The following is a 14,355-nucleotide window of genomic DNA, read 5'->3' as shown; positions in this document are numbered from 1 at the left end:
AAAATAAATTAATTTTTTATGAGAAAATCGAAATTACATTTTAAATGTCAAAAAATAAGATTGTTTAATTGCATAAAGCATAAACTTTTTTAACAAATTTTATTTAGTGTTTTTATAAATTATATAAAATATTTTAATAATTTAGATATATACTATAAATCATATAAAAACAAATGTATTTTGAAACATCTTATGTTTTAAATACCAATTAATAAAGTAACAAATTTAGATTTTATACATTTTATTTTTTAATTGTAAAAATTAAAAAAAATTGAATTGTATAAAGTTATATAATTGTATAATTTAATTTTTTTTTAATTTTTACAATTATAAAGAAATATAAAATAAATAATTTACTTTAAAAACTATAAGAATAAATTTTACTTTTAAAAAAATTATAATTTTTTTATAATGATATAAATAATTACAATTTATAAAATAATTATAAATTATTCTAGACAAAAATAAATCGTATATTTAAAATTTATTAGGAATCAATAAAATTTGATTAATATTTTTTACGATAATCTGACATTATTTTAATATAAGAAATTTAAATAATTTGTTTATCATGAATGCAAGCAATAGCAAAGTGTAACTTCTATATCTGCAAAGTTTCTATAGCTGTTGCAAATTGCAGGTGAGATACGGTTGTCCACGCCGTTTTTAAAAGGAGTTCAGTCGCTAATCAACTGCGGTAGGATACACTTGGGACCTCACCGCAAACATCATATAGAACTTGCGACTTTTCCGCGTTAGAATCGCTGTATGAAGCATTTCGCGATGATGACAGTGTAAGAAATTTGTTATACTCTTTATTAAGTATATAGCGGGGGTGTTATTAGACATATTCGTAGCAGGCACCAACGCAAGAAACATGTCTAGTGTACCACAAATGTCTAGTGGGCTTAGCAAGCTCAAAAAGAAACATTTCCGAGTTAAACATCAAAAGGTTAAGCTGTTTCGTGCAAATGAACCTCTTCTTAGTGTTTTTATGTGGGGTGTCAATCATACGGTGAGTACTAACATAACTGCGTGACAGCGTCGCACGTCATCGAAATGCCATTTTCTTGTTTCCCTCTTTGAACCTGAATATAATTAAAAATTTAAGAAAACGATATATTATTTTGTTTGATTAAATTATTATATTTTCTATAATTTTTTCAGATTGAAGATTGTTAAAATTAAAAACATACATTGAAAACATAGGGTGTATATTTTTTTTACGATTTGCAAAGTATTCTTGAATTTTAAACTTAGATTTATAAAATAGAAATATGGCAAATTTTTTTGTCAACAAAATATAATAAAGAATTTATATTATATATAATTTATATTTTAGCAAAATATTGTATAATTTTATTTATATTTGGATTATATTATGATTTTTATAATTATCTCTTGTTTATTTTGTTTGAAAAAAATTTAATTGATTAATTTATACTTTATTTATAAGACATACTCATTATTACAAAAAATTAAAGATTATTTAAGCAAATTATTATTATTACTTTTTAATATTTAATTGTTCTTTTGATATAATAGAAAATAATACAGACAGACATATGTAATTATTTCCATATAATTGATAGATGATGACATCTATGACATAAATATATAATTTCAATTTATGAAAATTACATGATAAAATATTAAAACATTTTGGCAAATGTATATAAATAAATATTTTGATATAAGTTACATGCTTATATTTTTAATTTTTTTTAGTAAATTTTGAAATAAATATTTAATTATATATTTGCAATTACAATTTATATAGAAATAATTCTATTTATGTAATTCTTATATTTAATAAATTTATATTTCAGATAAATGAGCTTAGTCATGTTAATATACCAGTAGTACTCCTACCAGACGATTTCAGAGCTTATAGCAAATTAAAAGTGGATTATCATTTTTTTAATAAGTAAGTTTTATGATATTATATCAAGATATTTTTTAATTTTTTAAAATTATCAAAATGATAAGGATTAAAAGAAAAGTATCAAATCTAAATGAAATTGATGACTTCGATATTAGGTTAATGTTTTATCTGATATAAGGATAAAATTATTAATCTAAATGTAAAAGCAAGCATAACTGAGATGGTCTATTCTAAATATATCACTAAATACTGAATTAGTAGGTTGGTCACTGCTTTTAATAATAGAATCAATGAAGGTCTTTATGATTCGTGATTGTGGTTAACGATAAAGATATTCATAGCTTTATTTCTTAATTTAAAAGATATTTGTATACTTTAATAAATAAAACTTTCTATGGAAATTATTAAATAGTTAGATGTATAAAATTTTGTATTATATTATATAATATATATATATATTATATATATATATATATAATATTAAAGATAAATATTTTTTAAGCAAGAAAGTTTTTTCATATATATATATTTTTGTTTTAGGGAAAATATGCCCTCACATTTTACATTTAAAGAATATTGTCCATTAGTATTTAGAAATTTACGAGAAAGATTTGGTATAGATGATTTAGACTACAAGGAATCAATGACAAGGTAAAAGATAATCTATTTCATATTCTTTGCTTTTTAAGTAAGTTAATATTCTTGTAAAAAATATGTTTTAAATTTATTTTAGAAAATAATTGAAAAATATTCAGTAATTATAAAATTCAATATTTATTTAATTAAGATATATTATATAAATAAAAAGTAAAACATGATTTTACTTTTTAAATTTTAATTTTATTTTGTTGCACTGCATGTTAAAGATATGTTTTATTCTATGTATTCTATAGCTTTATGTATAAGTTTCTATGATATATATATATCAACTATTTGTATGTATTATTAAAATTTGATAAATATTTTTGTTTCTGCAATGCAATATATTTATTTATTTATAAAGTATTACAGATGGCTTTATTTAATACAATTTTAAATGAGGATAATCCATTTAAATGATAAGTAAACCATAATTTTTTCATAGTATTTGAGACCAATTTTATATTAAAATATCATAAAAAGTATATCTATCATATCAAATTTTTAATAAAATAAAAAAAAAAATATTTTTAACTCGAGTCTTAAATATAATGAAAAAAAATATATTAACAGGTAACATATTAGTATTGTGACTAACATATTTCAGAATATAATATTTAGTATATTATATTGCAATTATATAAATATATATACGTATATATAGAAACAGTGAATTTTTAAAATTCTTTTATGTATAAAAAATACTTTTCATTTGAATATAATATACAAGTATTGTTAATGGTAAATTGTAATACAAGAATTTTGATACTAGATGTCGGGCATTTAATCCTTCCCTATCAGAGAGGCATTGGAATTTGGATAAGAATGGGAAGACTCATAAATTGGTTCAACATTCTGCTACTACTCCTTCAATAACTTTTTCTCCTTCTCCTGTTCTTTCACAAATTCCAGTCCTAAGTAAACCATTACTACGTTCCTACAGTTTTAAACCAAAGCGTCTGAGGTTAGCCAGACTTGATTTTTCATTTTGTGCGTGTTGCTTGTGGCTAACACGTTTTCATGAAATCTTCATTAAATATAAAAAATCAAATTTTAAAGGAACATAGTTAATTGTATACAACATTCTTGTATAGTATTATGCTATTTTATGTAAATTTATATCCATAATTAAATGTTTGTAAACAATACACATTTTAGAGAAGTTATTCAAAATTAAAGCATGAATTTCTTTTAATATCCTTACTTGGATATAATATATTTATAATATTATTTGTTTTTATTATACAATAATATGCTATGTGTATAATATCATTATGAGTTAATTAATTATTATGCTTAATAATTATTTATTTTTTTTTATATATGCATGCTAACATATATGGTAGAAATAAATTAATAGTGTTTTATGAAATTACAAAAAGAAAAAGATTTTGGTTGCTAGAAATAATTAATTTAATATGTCATTATGCTAGGCCAATATTTATGGAAACAAAAAAATTATTATTATTTTTATCTTTTTTAGATCACAACCTATATTAGAAGACTCATCTGGAAAAAGTGGTGCAAAATTTTATCAGTCTTATGATAAATTGTTTATTATTAAAACTCTTACAGGAGAAGAAGTAGAAAGAATGAATTCATTTTTAAAACATTATCATCCAGTATGTAGGAATTATATTTTGATATATATTTATCATATTATTATTATATATAATTTCATATAACAATTCTATTTTTATAGTATATTGTGGAAAGACACGGAAAAACTTTATTACCTCAATATCTTGGCATGTATCGTTTGACAGTAGATGGAGTCGAACATTACGTCGTTGCTATAAGAAATGTATTTTCAAATCATCTAACCACTCATAAAAAATTTGATCTCAAAGGTTCAACAGTAGATCGTGAAGCTTCTGATAAAGAAAAAGAAAAAGATTTACCTACTTATAAAGATAATGATTTTGTTAAAGAAGGAATGAAAATTTATATTGGTGAAGAAGCAAAAACTAAACTTATAGAAACATTAACTGCTGATGTTGATGTGAGTTTTATTTTTTATTTTATTATTTATTATATGTAATTAATATCTGTTATATTTATTGAGGAATTAATTATTATAGTTTTTAACAAAGTTGCATTTAATGGATTATTCTCTATTACTTGGATTACATGATTGTGCACGAGCTGAACAAGAAAATAGAGAACGTGCTGAGAAAGAGGAAGAAGAGGATAATCATGAAGAAGAAGATGATAGTGAATCAGGAAGTGGACTTGATTCACGAGGTCCAATGGGAGAGTATGTTTCAAACATTATAATATTAAATATTTTATATAGAATTTTATTTTCAGAGTTTATAATATTTATATATTATATATAAAAATATTTTTATAGTCGTCTATGGGGTTGGAGTGGCGTTGCAGGTATGACAACTCCTCCTGAATCGCCACATGCTGCATTAATGCGCGATACAAGCTTACAATATGAAGATGCAATAATTCCTGAATTAGATATTTATGCAATTCCTAGTAAAGAAGGTAAGAAGTAAAGAAGGCAAAAAGTAATATTTTTAGAAATAAAGCTAACTAAATATTTGAACTTAAACTAAAGATTTGAATCTTATTTTTTTCAGGTGCACCTACTAAGGAAATTTATTTTTTAGCCATAATTGATGTGTTAACTCATTATGGTGTACGTAAACAGGCAGCAAAGGCAGCTAAAACGGTGAAGTATGGTGCTAATGTTGATGGTATATCAACCTGTGATCCAGAACAATACGGCAAGCGATTTATAGAATTCATGAGCAAAGCTATAGAATAAGCTCCTTGTTCGTTGTTGTTAAGCTTGTAAATTTGGACCGCTTGTTTGAAAGTCGTGATGATACTATCGCTTCTTATTACGTTAACATTAAGTGCATTGCATTTGCACTTTGATGTTTAATCATAAAAATTTTTATTTGATATGTCAGTACTGTTGATTATATATTTCAGTATTCCTTATGACATTTACAATTGAATTAGAAGCATAACCAAATTTTAAAAATTATAGACTCTTAGAAGATCTGTTAAAGATTTCTTTTCAGAAAATGTTTAATAATTGTTGTAATCAGTGATATATTTTTTTCAGTATTTAATTATTAATTTCTTTATATTCAATTATTGATTCATATTCAATTCTTTATATTCAATTATTCTCTACGTTTAATATTATTGTTTTCTTCTTATATTCTTTATTTTTTGTTTATGTTATTCATAATTCCAAAATATGAGACTTAACTTAATTTTTGTGCATTATATGTTCAAGCAAGACGTCGTAAAAGGTTTCTTTATTGCACATAATCTTTATTTTATAAGATTGTAATTGGTATAGTTAATATTATATTCAAAAAAAAGTTTTTTACATATATTTGTTAATATCTTTTTGTTGCATTAATTAATATATAAATAATGCTAACAAAAAAATGTATTGTATATTATTTTTGATGCACATAATGTGCTATAAAAGCTGCATCATTTGGCAGTAAATAATATGTAAACTAGTTTACTGAAAAATATTAAAATGAATGTTGATGTTAAATATGATAATCTCAAATGAAGCATGGTTTAGTATTTCACGAAGAAAGCCTATTTATGAGAGTCTCTCCAATTTCATCAAAATGAATTATATTGCTTCTAATCTAGTGTCTGTGGTGTCGTCTGGAATGTTTAAATATCCGAAGTAGAATATAACAGTTTTTACAGTGAGAATTTTCTTTTTTTAGTAGGTCTAAAAGGAGGAGAGAAGTAATATATTATATGCGCAAAAGATACTATAGTATAAGAGCTTCAAATGTTAACAAATTATTAGTAAATGTCAAAGTCTGTAAATGTCATTGATCATTTCAGTTACCGCGAGTCGATGTTAAAATCATCGATTCGTTTATTTAGCGAAGTACATTTACAGGGAACAAAGCAAGTTGTACGTATTATGCACGATTCATCTCTCCTTTCATATTCAAATTCATACAAATTTAATTAGCTAATGATGATTTCATTAAGAAATTGAATATATATATATATACATATAAAACATTGCGAGTAATTAAAAATGAAATCAATACTGTTACATAGTGAATTTTCTTATTACTTACAAGTTTTATATGTATATATGTATTCATTTACACATATATTTTTTTAATGTCTTGAGAATATTAATTTCTTATTTATAAGAAAAATTATTTAATTAAAGTACATTCATATTTTTTTATACAAATTTGTAGAATTTATTTACTGATAATATTAATTCTAAATTAATTCATTTTTAAACAATTTATATATTATTATAAAATAATATGTATATATCTTTATAGTATTCAATTTTCAATATATCAAATTTCATTATAATTAATAATTTTGGTTAATAATTTCATTTTCAAAAACATATTAATGCAATTTCACTTTTTTATTTGATTAATTTATTTGATATCAAATAATTTCTCATTAATTATATTTGAAAATCATAACGTTATATTGTACAAAGGAGAATATACCGTTGCATAATACTATATTTTTAAATGATCTAATAATCAATTTTTTATAATTTGTTAAAATTGATCATAATATAATGACTAATTACTTTAACTAATTAAGGTATTCATCTAGTCTCGATACTTTATATGATTTATATACATTACCAAACATTGGAAGAATAACAAAATGAAAATGCATATTGCCAATAAAGCTGTATTATAAGAATGGTTAACATTATAAAAATACGCTCAATTTCTGTAACGATATAGATTCTATAAGATAAAATACAAATTGTTTTCTCAATTACAATTTATTATTATACAGTAACAATTTTTTCAATTACATTTATTATCATTATTATTACTGTATTAATTCGATTTATAAAGTTTTAAGTTGTTTAAAATTTATTTAAAAAATTAATTATAAATTCAAAAGCATACAAATTTGTAAATCGTTTGCTTAACTGAATTACAAGAAAGATTTTGATTATTTTTCAATTTAAATTTTCGCAACTCGCACCATGTAGAAATGATGTATATATTCACTACTTTGCTGTTGGCAGTACATATCCAGGCTTCTGTTATCCTAACATTTGTATTATTCACAGAGTCTGTGTTGTATAAGCTACGGGAAATAAATGGACATTTAACATAAGACATTTAAGAAATTATAAATAAAAAAATATTAAAGTGTATGTTGAATTTTATTTTATAATAAGCTCTAAATCATTTTTTAAGTAAAAAATATTTGTTATAACAATATGACTACATAGATTAAACTAAAAAATATTTTTTTTTTGTATAAAGTAATTTGTTAACAAATGATATATATTTTACCATTAAATGAAACAAAAATATAATTATATACTTATAACTTATTTGTACTTTAGTTATTGCATAAAAAATTGAAGAAAATTTTATTTCTTCACATCTTTGGTTTTTATCTGCATTATCTGCATTATCTATATATCTTATTTGATTTGTCAGATATTTGAAAATAAAACAATAAAATACAAAAATTTTTTTAATAAATTATACGCGAGGTTTTTTTGAATTGTTTTCTTCTGAATCACAATAACTTTTTTGAGAGGTAGAATTTTTTTCGGGACTCAAATAACTGCTACGTTTTCTTCTTGCAAGCAAGGAAACTTGTTTCAAATGTTCCATATCATTAAATACCACTTGAGCTCCTCCTCCACTAGTTGGTAATATATCTCCCTATTATTTAGAAATTTTATTATTTTTTAAATAATAAATATAATTAAATTATATTTATAGCTTATTAATGCTAACTTTGTATAATTTAGTTTCAAGTTCACCATCTGTATCTTGTTCCTGTGCGACAAGGCAATATCTGGATGCTTTGTTTGTAATATCTTTCGGATCTGTTAATTGTGTGATACTTCGTTTATTTCGAATAACTGGTTGAAAAATGGTACCAACCGGAACTAATCCAGGAGGTCGATGATCAATCCATCTTTCAGCACTTTGTGATCTTCTATAATGTAGATTTACTACTGGTATTCTATCCTAAATATTAATAAAGGTAATACAATTTTTTACAAATATAAATATATATTATGTGAAATTGTAATTATAATATTTACTTTTCTACTTAATCGATTATTATAATCATCAAATTTAACTGTTGAAACAGCTTTTGTCATAATTTTCGGTGTAGTTGTAGAAAGTGTAGCTTCTGAAATAGTACTTGGAGTAGTTGTAATGATTTTTGATGTTGTAGGTATTTCAATTTCATTTTGTATTTGAATTGTTTCTTTACATTCTAATTTATTTTTTGTATCTATTTCATCATCGCTTATTAATATCTGTTTCATTAATTTCAATTTATCTTCTTTTTCTTTCACTTGATTCTAAATAAATATTTAATAAATTAATAATATAAAATAGTAATAGTATAAAATATATAAATGTATCATAATGTATCATAAACCTGAAGAATTTCACGTTGTCTGCGAAGTTTGCTTTCTAATTCTTTACTCATTTTATCAGTTTCTGCTTGAATTTTATTACTATATTTTTCTTTTACTTTTTGCTTATCTATTGCACGTTGATTCAATAATATATTTTTGTTTTGTAACTATAAAAAATTTTTTCAATTATTAAAATTATATCTTGTTTGATAAAAATATAAATAAATAATAATGTAAAAAAAAAGTTACTTCTTGCTTCATATGTCTGATTATATCATTTGCACTATTTAATCTGTATAATAAAGTATCAATTTGTGCTTCTGTTTTACAAATATGAGCTTCCAAAGCAGATATCTATATAAGAATATAGATATAATAATTTTTTATCTATGTAATATCATTAATAATTTTATAATAACAATTATGATTTTAATTCTTTGTATAAAGACTTACTTTTTTTTGTCGTTGATCATTTGATGCTTTCAATGTAGAATTTTCAATTTTTAATGATACGTTTTCCCGTTCCATTTTTACTAGCATATTTCTAAAATTCGTTTCTAAAAAAACAAATTTAATATAAATTGTTTGAAAAAAAAAATTTTTTTAATTTTATAATACTTTTAAATATTACGTTTCTGTTTCAGATCTTCTTGCAAAATATTTCGCTTTTGAATACGCAATTCTAAGAAACGCATAAGTGTAGTGATTATTTCATCATTATGTGGATTTGTTATATCTATTTCTGGAAATGGTCCTCCAAGACTAGAAAAAAATTTATTACACAATAAAATAATTTTATTATTATTAAAGGATAATAAGAAAATAAAATTATTCATGTACTAAAATCTATATATTATACCTATATACTAAACCCAAATCAACTTCTAAATCAGCTGCAATAGGATGACCAGCATTTTCTAATCTATTTCTTGCTTCTTTAAATATCTATTAAAAAAAATAAAATATTATATTAAAATATTAAATATAAAATATTTGTGAGATATCTTATGAGATTGATTATCTTAAATTGATTATAACTTAATAAATAAATTTCAATCGCTATCTTTATATATTAATTTGTATTTGCTTTTTAAAATTGATTTTTTAAAGATATCTCATATATATTAAATACAACATATTGCATAAAAAACATATTGCATAAAACATTTTTGTTTTCTTACTTTATTAGCTTGTCTTCTACCAGGTGCATATCCTAAATCTAATTTTGAAGTTGTAGAATTTGTAACTTGTACTTCTTGACTAACTTCAGCAAACTTTAATACTTGCTATATAAAAAAAAAAAAAAAAAATATTCACATAAGTAATCTAATCTATTACTCAAGTTTAAATGTGAATACTTACAATAGTTTCATCATAATCATCGACACTAGGATTAACGCAAATGATCATTCTAACATTTCCTTCTCCATCAAAGTAATTTTTAAATAAATGTGTTATTTTAGAATCTCGATAAGGGACTATTTTATTTGAACCTTGAGTCTGATTTTCACGAAGTATTTCCAAACAAGTACGCAATGTCATTAGCGAATTATTTATATTTCCTATTATATATAAATTTAATAAATTATATATTATTATATATATTATTATATATTATATATTAATATAAAAATAATATAATTATAATATATAATAGAATATTTTAATATTATTTTTAATATTTTAAAATTACCTGCTTCTCTGAGTCTTTGTCCAGTATTTTTTGAGCGATTTGTACGTTCACTTCCAGCTAAATCTACTAAAGATAATTGGCTAATACAAATTACTTGTTTATTTTGAACAACTTGTTCACCATCCTTATCTAGTGGTGCCTAGAGATATTAAAGAGATAAAATGATAGATATAAAATGTTTACATATAGTTAATGCAATTAATATAACATAATTAAATTATATTACCTGAACAAGTCTTATAGTAAAAACACTGTGAGATCTACTTGATTCTGCATTAAGATTAGTATATGCAATATGTCTTTTACATTGACCACGTTGAAATATTTCAAATGCTTCTTCTGAACTTTTTACTTCTATTTCTGTACATCCATGAACATACATATTTCTATTTCCATCTTCACGTATAATTTTACTCTGTAAAGTTCTGAATTTTTTGATGTTTTAATAAATTTTATAATATTTTATATAATTTCTTAAAATCTATACCTACTTTGTCTTCCCTTCATTCTCATCTAATAAATCATATACACTGTTATTATAAATTTCAATATATGTTACAAAAACTGCATATGCATTATCTTCATCAATGACTAATGTTTGAGATTCATTACTTAAATTTAAGATATTTTCATTGCTAAAATTATTTCCATCTATTTTACACCTTTGAAAAATATAGAAAATATTAAAACATTACAGTAAATATGATGATATTTAAATTTATACTTACATTTTAGGAGTTTTTCCATTATAAAAAGTAACAAATCTTTGAAGTTCATTTTGTCTATCTAATAATGCATCAGCTTCACTTTGTATATCAAAACCATTTAATTTATCAGGTTTAAAAACAAATTTCTTTGTTTGACAATTTGCTATACTGTTAAAAATAACATCTAAACTACGAGGCATGATACCTGCATCATGTGTACCAGACATAGTATAAGTTTTACCACTTCCAGTTACTCCATATGTGAAGAGTAAACTATTTTTGCCATTAAGAAGATTTTCAACAAGTGGTAAAGCTACAATATTAAATACTTCTCTTTGAGAAGTATTAGGACCAAAAACGTGACTAAAACACGTTTGAATAGCTTTGTTTACATTACGAACATTTGTTATTGATTCTGATGGAGTAATAACCAAGGCTGTATCAGAAATAATTTTCATACAAGATACATCATTAGAGTGAACTATTGGTCTTAAACGGCAAAAAACTTTAACAGGTTCTTTAGATGTATCATTGTCACATTTTGCCCGGTTTCCGTGCTTTCGTGTTGCAACAGGTGGTTTTATATTTCTAATTGGAATCAAATAATATAAATTTTTTATTGAAAATTACATTTTTCAATAGTTTAAATTGTTAAAGCGATTGTAAAAAAATAAAAATTAAAGTAACAATATGAAATTGCAATAAATTTATTAAAAATATCGAAAACTTACGCAGATTTCATTATAAAACCAATTAATAAACACGAAATAACTAAATAAAATTTATTTTATACAATTAAGTAAAAATTGTTTATAATTAGTTTAACATTCTATTTGTTGTAAAATTCGTTGCTTATGATCGCACAACACATGTTTAAAATTCAAACATAAAGTGAAGTCAGCAGATAAACATTTAGATTAGCATTTAGGTTTATAGCGAGTTTTCATTTATCGATAGAAACATTGAAAATTACATATATAGATTAAAATTTTTTATGAATCGGAACATTGAAAAGAGGAAATTAGGATTTCGTAAGGGAAAATTAAATCATTTATAAAATTTAAAAAAATAAAAAAATATATTTTTTATAATTAAAATTATATTATATATAAACAAAAAATTTGTTTACTAACAATTGAATTATTGCTTTATATGTTTATATTATTTCTTTGGTACAATATTTTCATTTAAATGTGAACCATCACAGAATGGTCGATTTGATGTTTGTTTACAATTACAGAGCCAATAATCTTTAGTTTCCTTAACAGTAAAACGTATAGGTTTTTGTTTAATTTGAAGAAACTGATTTCTATGAGTACCATCGCAAAATGGTTGTCTATTACTTTTACCACATAAACACCATGAATATATTTTACCTGCTATACAAGTATATTTGAAGGGTTTATTATCATATATATAACCATTAGTAACTTGATTATTTGCACTATAATATTCTTTTAATGGATTTGTAGGAATTTCCATATCATCTTCTACTTTCTTACAATAATATCTAATCTGAAATATAATTAATATTTGCATATTAAGAAAAGAAAGAAATTTATTTATTTTGTTAAATATTAATATATTTAATTTACTTTTTTATTTCTACTATAATTTAATAACTTATCTGTTTTTAATTTTTATTGTTAAGAACATGTTTTAAGAGACAAAAGATTAAAGTTACTATAAAAGAATAGGTTAAGAATGTTACAATAATAGTAAAAAAGTAAACGTAAAAAATATATTATAACAATTTAAATTAGATTTAATTTATTTTTAACTTACATATCGATGTTTCGAAATAAAATGTACAAATTGTCGAATTTCCTTTAATATTAAATACATGATTGATATTTGATATTATAATCGTATCCTTAACAAGAACAAGTTACCAATATATTTTTATAGGGATGTTTTATTACATTATGTATATCAATTTTTATAAATACATACGATAAATGGCAAAATTTAAACATTATATATTTTATTAATATTCAATTTTTGTCATAACTCAATAAAATTCAGAAAAATTTTATACTATCAATTTTATATTTAATAATTTTTTAATGCATTCATACTTTTTGAAATTATAAAAAAAATATCTATATGATATACAAAACATAAAAAAATATATAAAATATATATTTATATATACGATATATAGAAAAAATAATTTATATATATAATTATATATAATATATAATATATATATATTGTACGTATTATATACATCATATAAAATATACAGAATTTTTCGTTTATATTTATAATTATATATAATTTATGATATATATATATAATTTTCTTTATAATATTTTTCAAACAACTATTTGTTAATATTATAGAATGTTTCTTTTTTTTTTTTTCATAAAGTTTTAAATGAATAATTTTATCGATAAATTAGGCAACGATTGAAAAATTTATGAGCACTATCTCGTGTTTAGATATCCGAAGCTTCAATTTGTTATTAGTATAACAGAATATAAAAAGAGATATTTGATATCAGGAATAAGGAAAATAACACTATGCAAGAAAGATAAAAAGTATCTTTTCCTACTTCGAAGATACTTCATGGAAAATTTATTAATTATTCGCTTTTTATTCAAAATTTCAAATAAGTTTTTCATATCAATTTTAATATAAAATTCTTTAATTATTTATTAACGATTAATCCATTTTATTTCTAATACATCGAAAATATTTATTTTTTTTTAATTAATTATTACTATTTACTATCAAATTTCTTATTTAATCAAAATTTAATTCTAACTTTCAAGATCGTATTTCAAATTAGAACTTCAAGTTTTTTTTATTAATTTAATGTGAAATTTTTTTCAAATAATTGTTTATTAACGATTAATACAATATATATTTCAATATATCAAACATTGAAAACTTGTTTTCAATTTCTGTACCTTCAAGCTAAATTTTAAAAATACGAAAAATTTATTCGAAGATCTAGTTTGAAAATGAAAAAATTTTGAATAATTATCAATTTTTATTATGACGTCTTTGATGTATTAGAAAATAT

The 14,355-nt window shown here is 22.0% G+C and overlaps 3 protein-coding genes across 5 annotated transcripts; 1 reads left to right on the top strand and 2 right to left on the bottom strand.

The window, feature by feature from the left end:
* Positions 1-609: 609 nt before the first annotated feature.
* On the top strand, positions 610-6,265 carry LOC409276 (phosphatidylinositol 5-phosphate 4-kinase type-2 alpha). Of its 2 annotated transcripts, XM_006564936.3 has the most exons (9): positions 610-1,015; positions 1,830-1,927; positions 2,426-2,536; positions 3,297-3,488; positions 4,008-4,146; positions 4,227-4,526; positions 4,606-4,781; positions 4,878-5,020; positions 5,116-6,265. In XM_006564936.3, exons 1-9 carry the CDS (start codon positions 878-880, stop codon positions 5,301-5,303), a joined length of 1,485 nt encoding a protein of 494 aa, XP_006564999.1. In that variant the 5' UTR covers positions 610-877; the 3' UTR covers positions 5,304-6,265. The 2 variants fall into 2 exon arrangements, with proteins under 2 accessions (XP_006564999.1, XP_392797.3); XM_392797.7 differs by lacking the exon at positions 3,297-3,488.
* Positions 6,266-6,919: 654 nt separating this feature from the next.
* Positions 6,920-12,315, bottom strand: LOC724731 (kinesin 6B). 2 transcript variants are annotated; one of them, XM_001120622.5, is made up of 15 exons: positions 12,056-12,315; positions 11,346-11,912; positions 11,109-11,279; positions 10,844-11,042; positions 10,618-10,756; positions 10,287-10,486; positions 10,106-10,210; positions 9,784-9,869; positions 9,556-9,686; positions 9,378-9,481; positions 9,174-9,278; positions 8,945-9,091; positions 8,598-8,864; positions 8,284-8,520; positions 6,920-8,208 (listed from the first exon to the last, which is right to left on the bottom strand). In XM_001120622.5, exons 1-15 carry the CDS (start codon positions 12,064-12,066, stop codon positions 8,023-8,025), a joined length of 2,655 nt encoding a protein of 884 aa, XP_001120622.3. In that variant the 5' UTR covers positions 12,067-12,315; the 3' UTR covers positions 6,920-8,022. The 2 variants fall into 2 exon arrangements, with proteins under 2 accessions (XP_001120622.3, XP_006565001.2); XM_006564938.3 differs by lacking the exon at positions 9,174-9,278.
* Positions 12,316-12,459: 144 nt separating this feature from the next.
* On the bottom strand, positions 12,460-13,246 carry LOC102656425 (CDGSH iron-sulfur domain-containing protein 3, mitochondrial). Its single transcript, XM_006564939.3, has 2 exons — positions 13,110-13,246; positions 12,460-12,839 (listed from the first exon to the last, which is right to left on the bottom strand). Exons 1-2 carry the CDS (start codon positions 13,167-13,169, stop codon positions 12,486-12,488), a joined length of 414 nt encoding a protein of 137 aa, XP_006565002.1. The 5' UTR covers positions 13,170-13,246; the 3' UTR covers positions 12,460-12,485.
* Between the last annotated feature and the right edge of the window lie 1,109 nt (positions 13,247-14,355).

Source organism: Apis mellifera, linkage group LG14 (assembly GCF_003254395.2).
Source record: "Apis mellifera strain DH4 linkage group LG14, Amel_HAv3.1, whole genome shotgun sequence".
NCBI classification, from domain to species: domain Eukaryota; kingdom Metazoa; phylum Arthropoda; class Insecta; order Hymenoptera; family Apidae; genus Apis; species Apis mellifera.
Note: the sequence above shows the minus strand (reverse complement) of the source record. Positions and strands in the feature narration are given on the sequence as shown.

Coding starts and splice junctions, on each gene's coding strand:
- LOC409276 (XM_006564936.3), top strand. CDS start 878: ATGTCTAGTGTACCACAAATGTCTAGTGGGCTTAGCAAGCTCAAAAAG. Junction 1,928..2,425: donor GATTATCATTTTTTTAATAA/GTAAGTTTTATG, acceptor TTTTTGTTTTAG/GGAAAATATGCCCTCACATT. Junction 4,147..4,226: donor TTTTAAAACATTATCATCCA/GTATGTAGGAAT, acceptor CTATTTTTATAG/TATATTGTGGAAAGACACGG.
- LOC724731 (XM_001120622.5), bottom strand. Junction 9,687..9,783: donor GATTTGGGTTTAGTATATAG/GTATAATATATA, acceptor ATTTTTTTCTAG/TCTTGGAGGACCATTTCCAG. Junction 8,209..8,283: donor TTGAAACTAAATTATACAAA/GTTAGCATTAAT, acceptor TCTAAATAATAG/GGAGATATATTACCAACTAG.
- LOC102656425 (XM_006564939.3), bottom strand. CDS start 13,169: ATGTATTTAATATTAAAGGAAATTCGACAATTTGTACATTTTATTTCG. Junction 12,840..13,109: donor TTATTTCGAAACATCGATAT/GTAAGTTAAAAA, acceptor ATTATATTTCAG/ATTAGATATTATTGTAAGAA.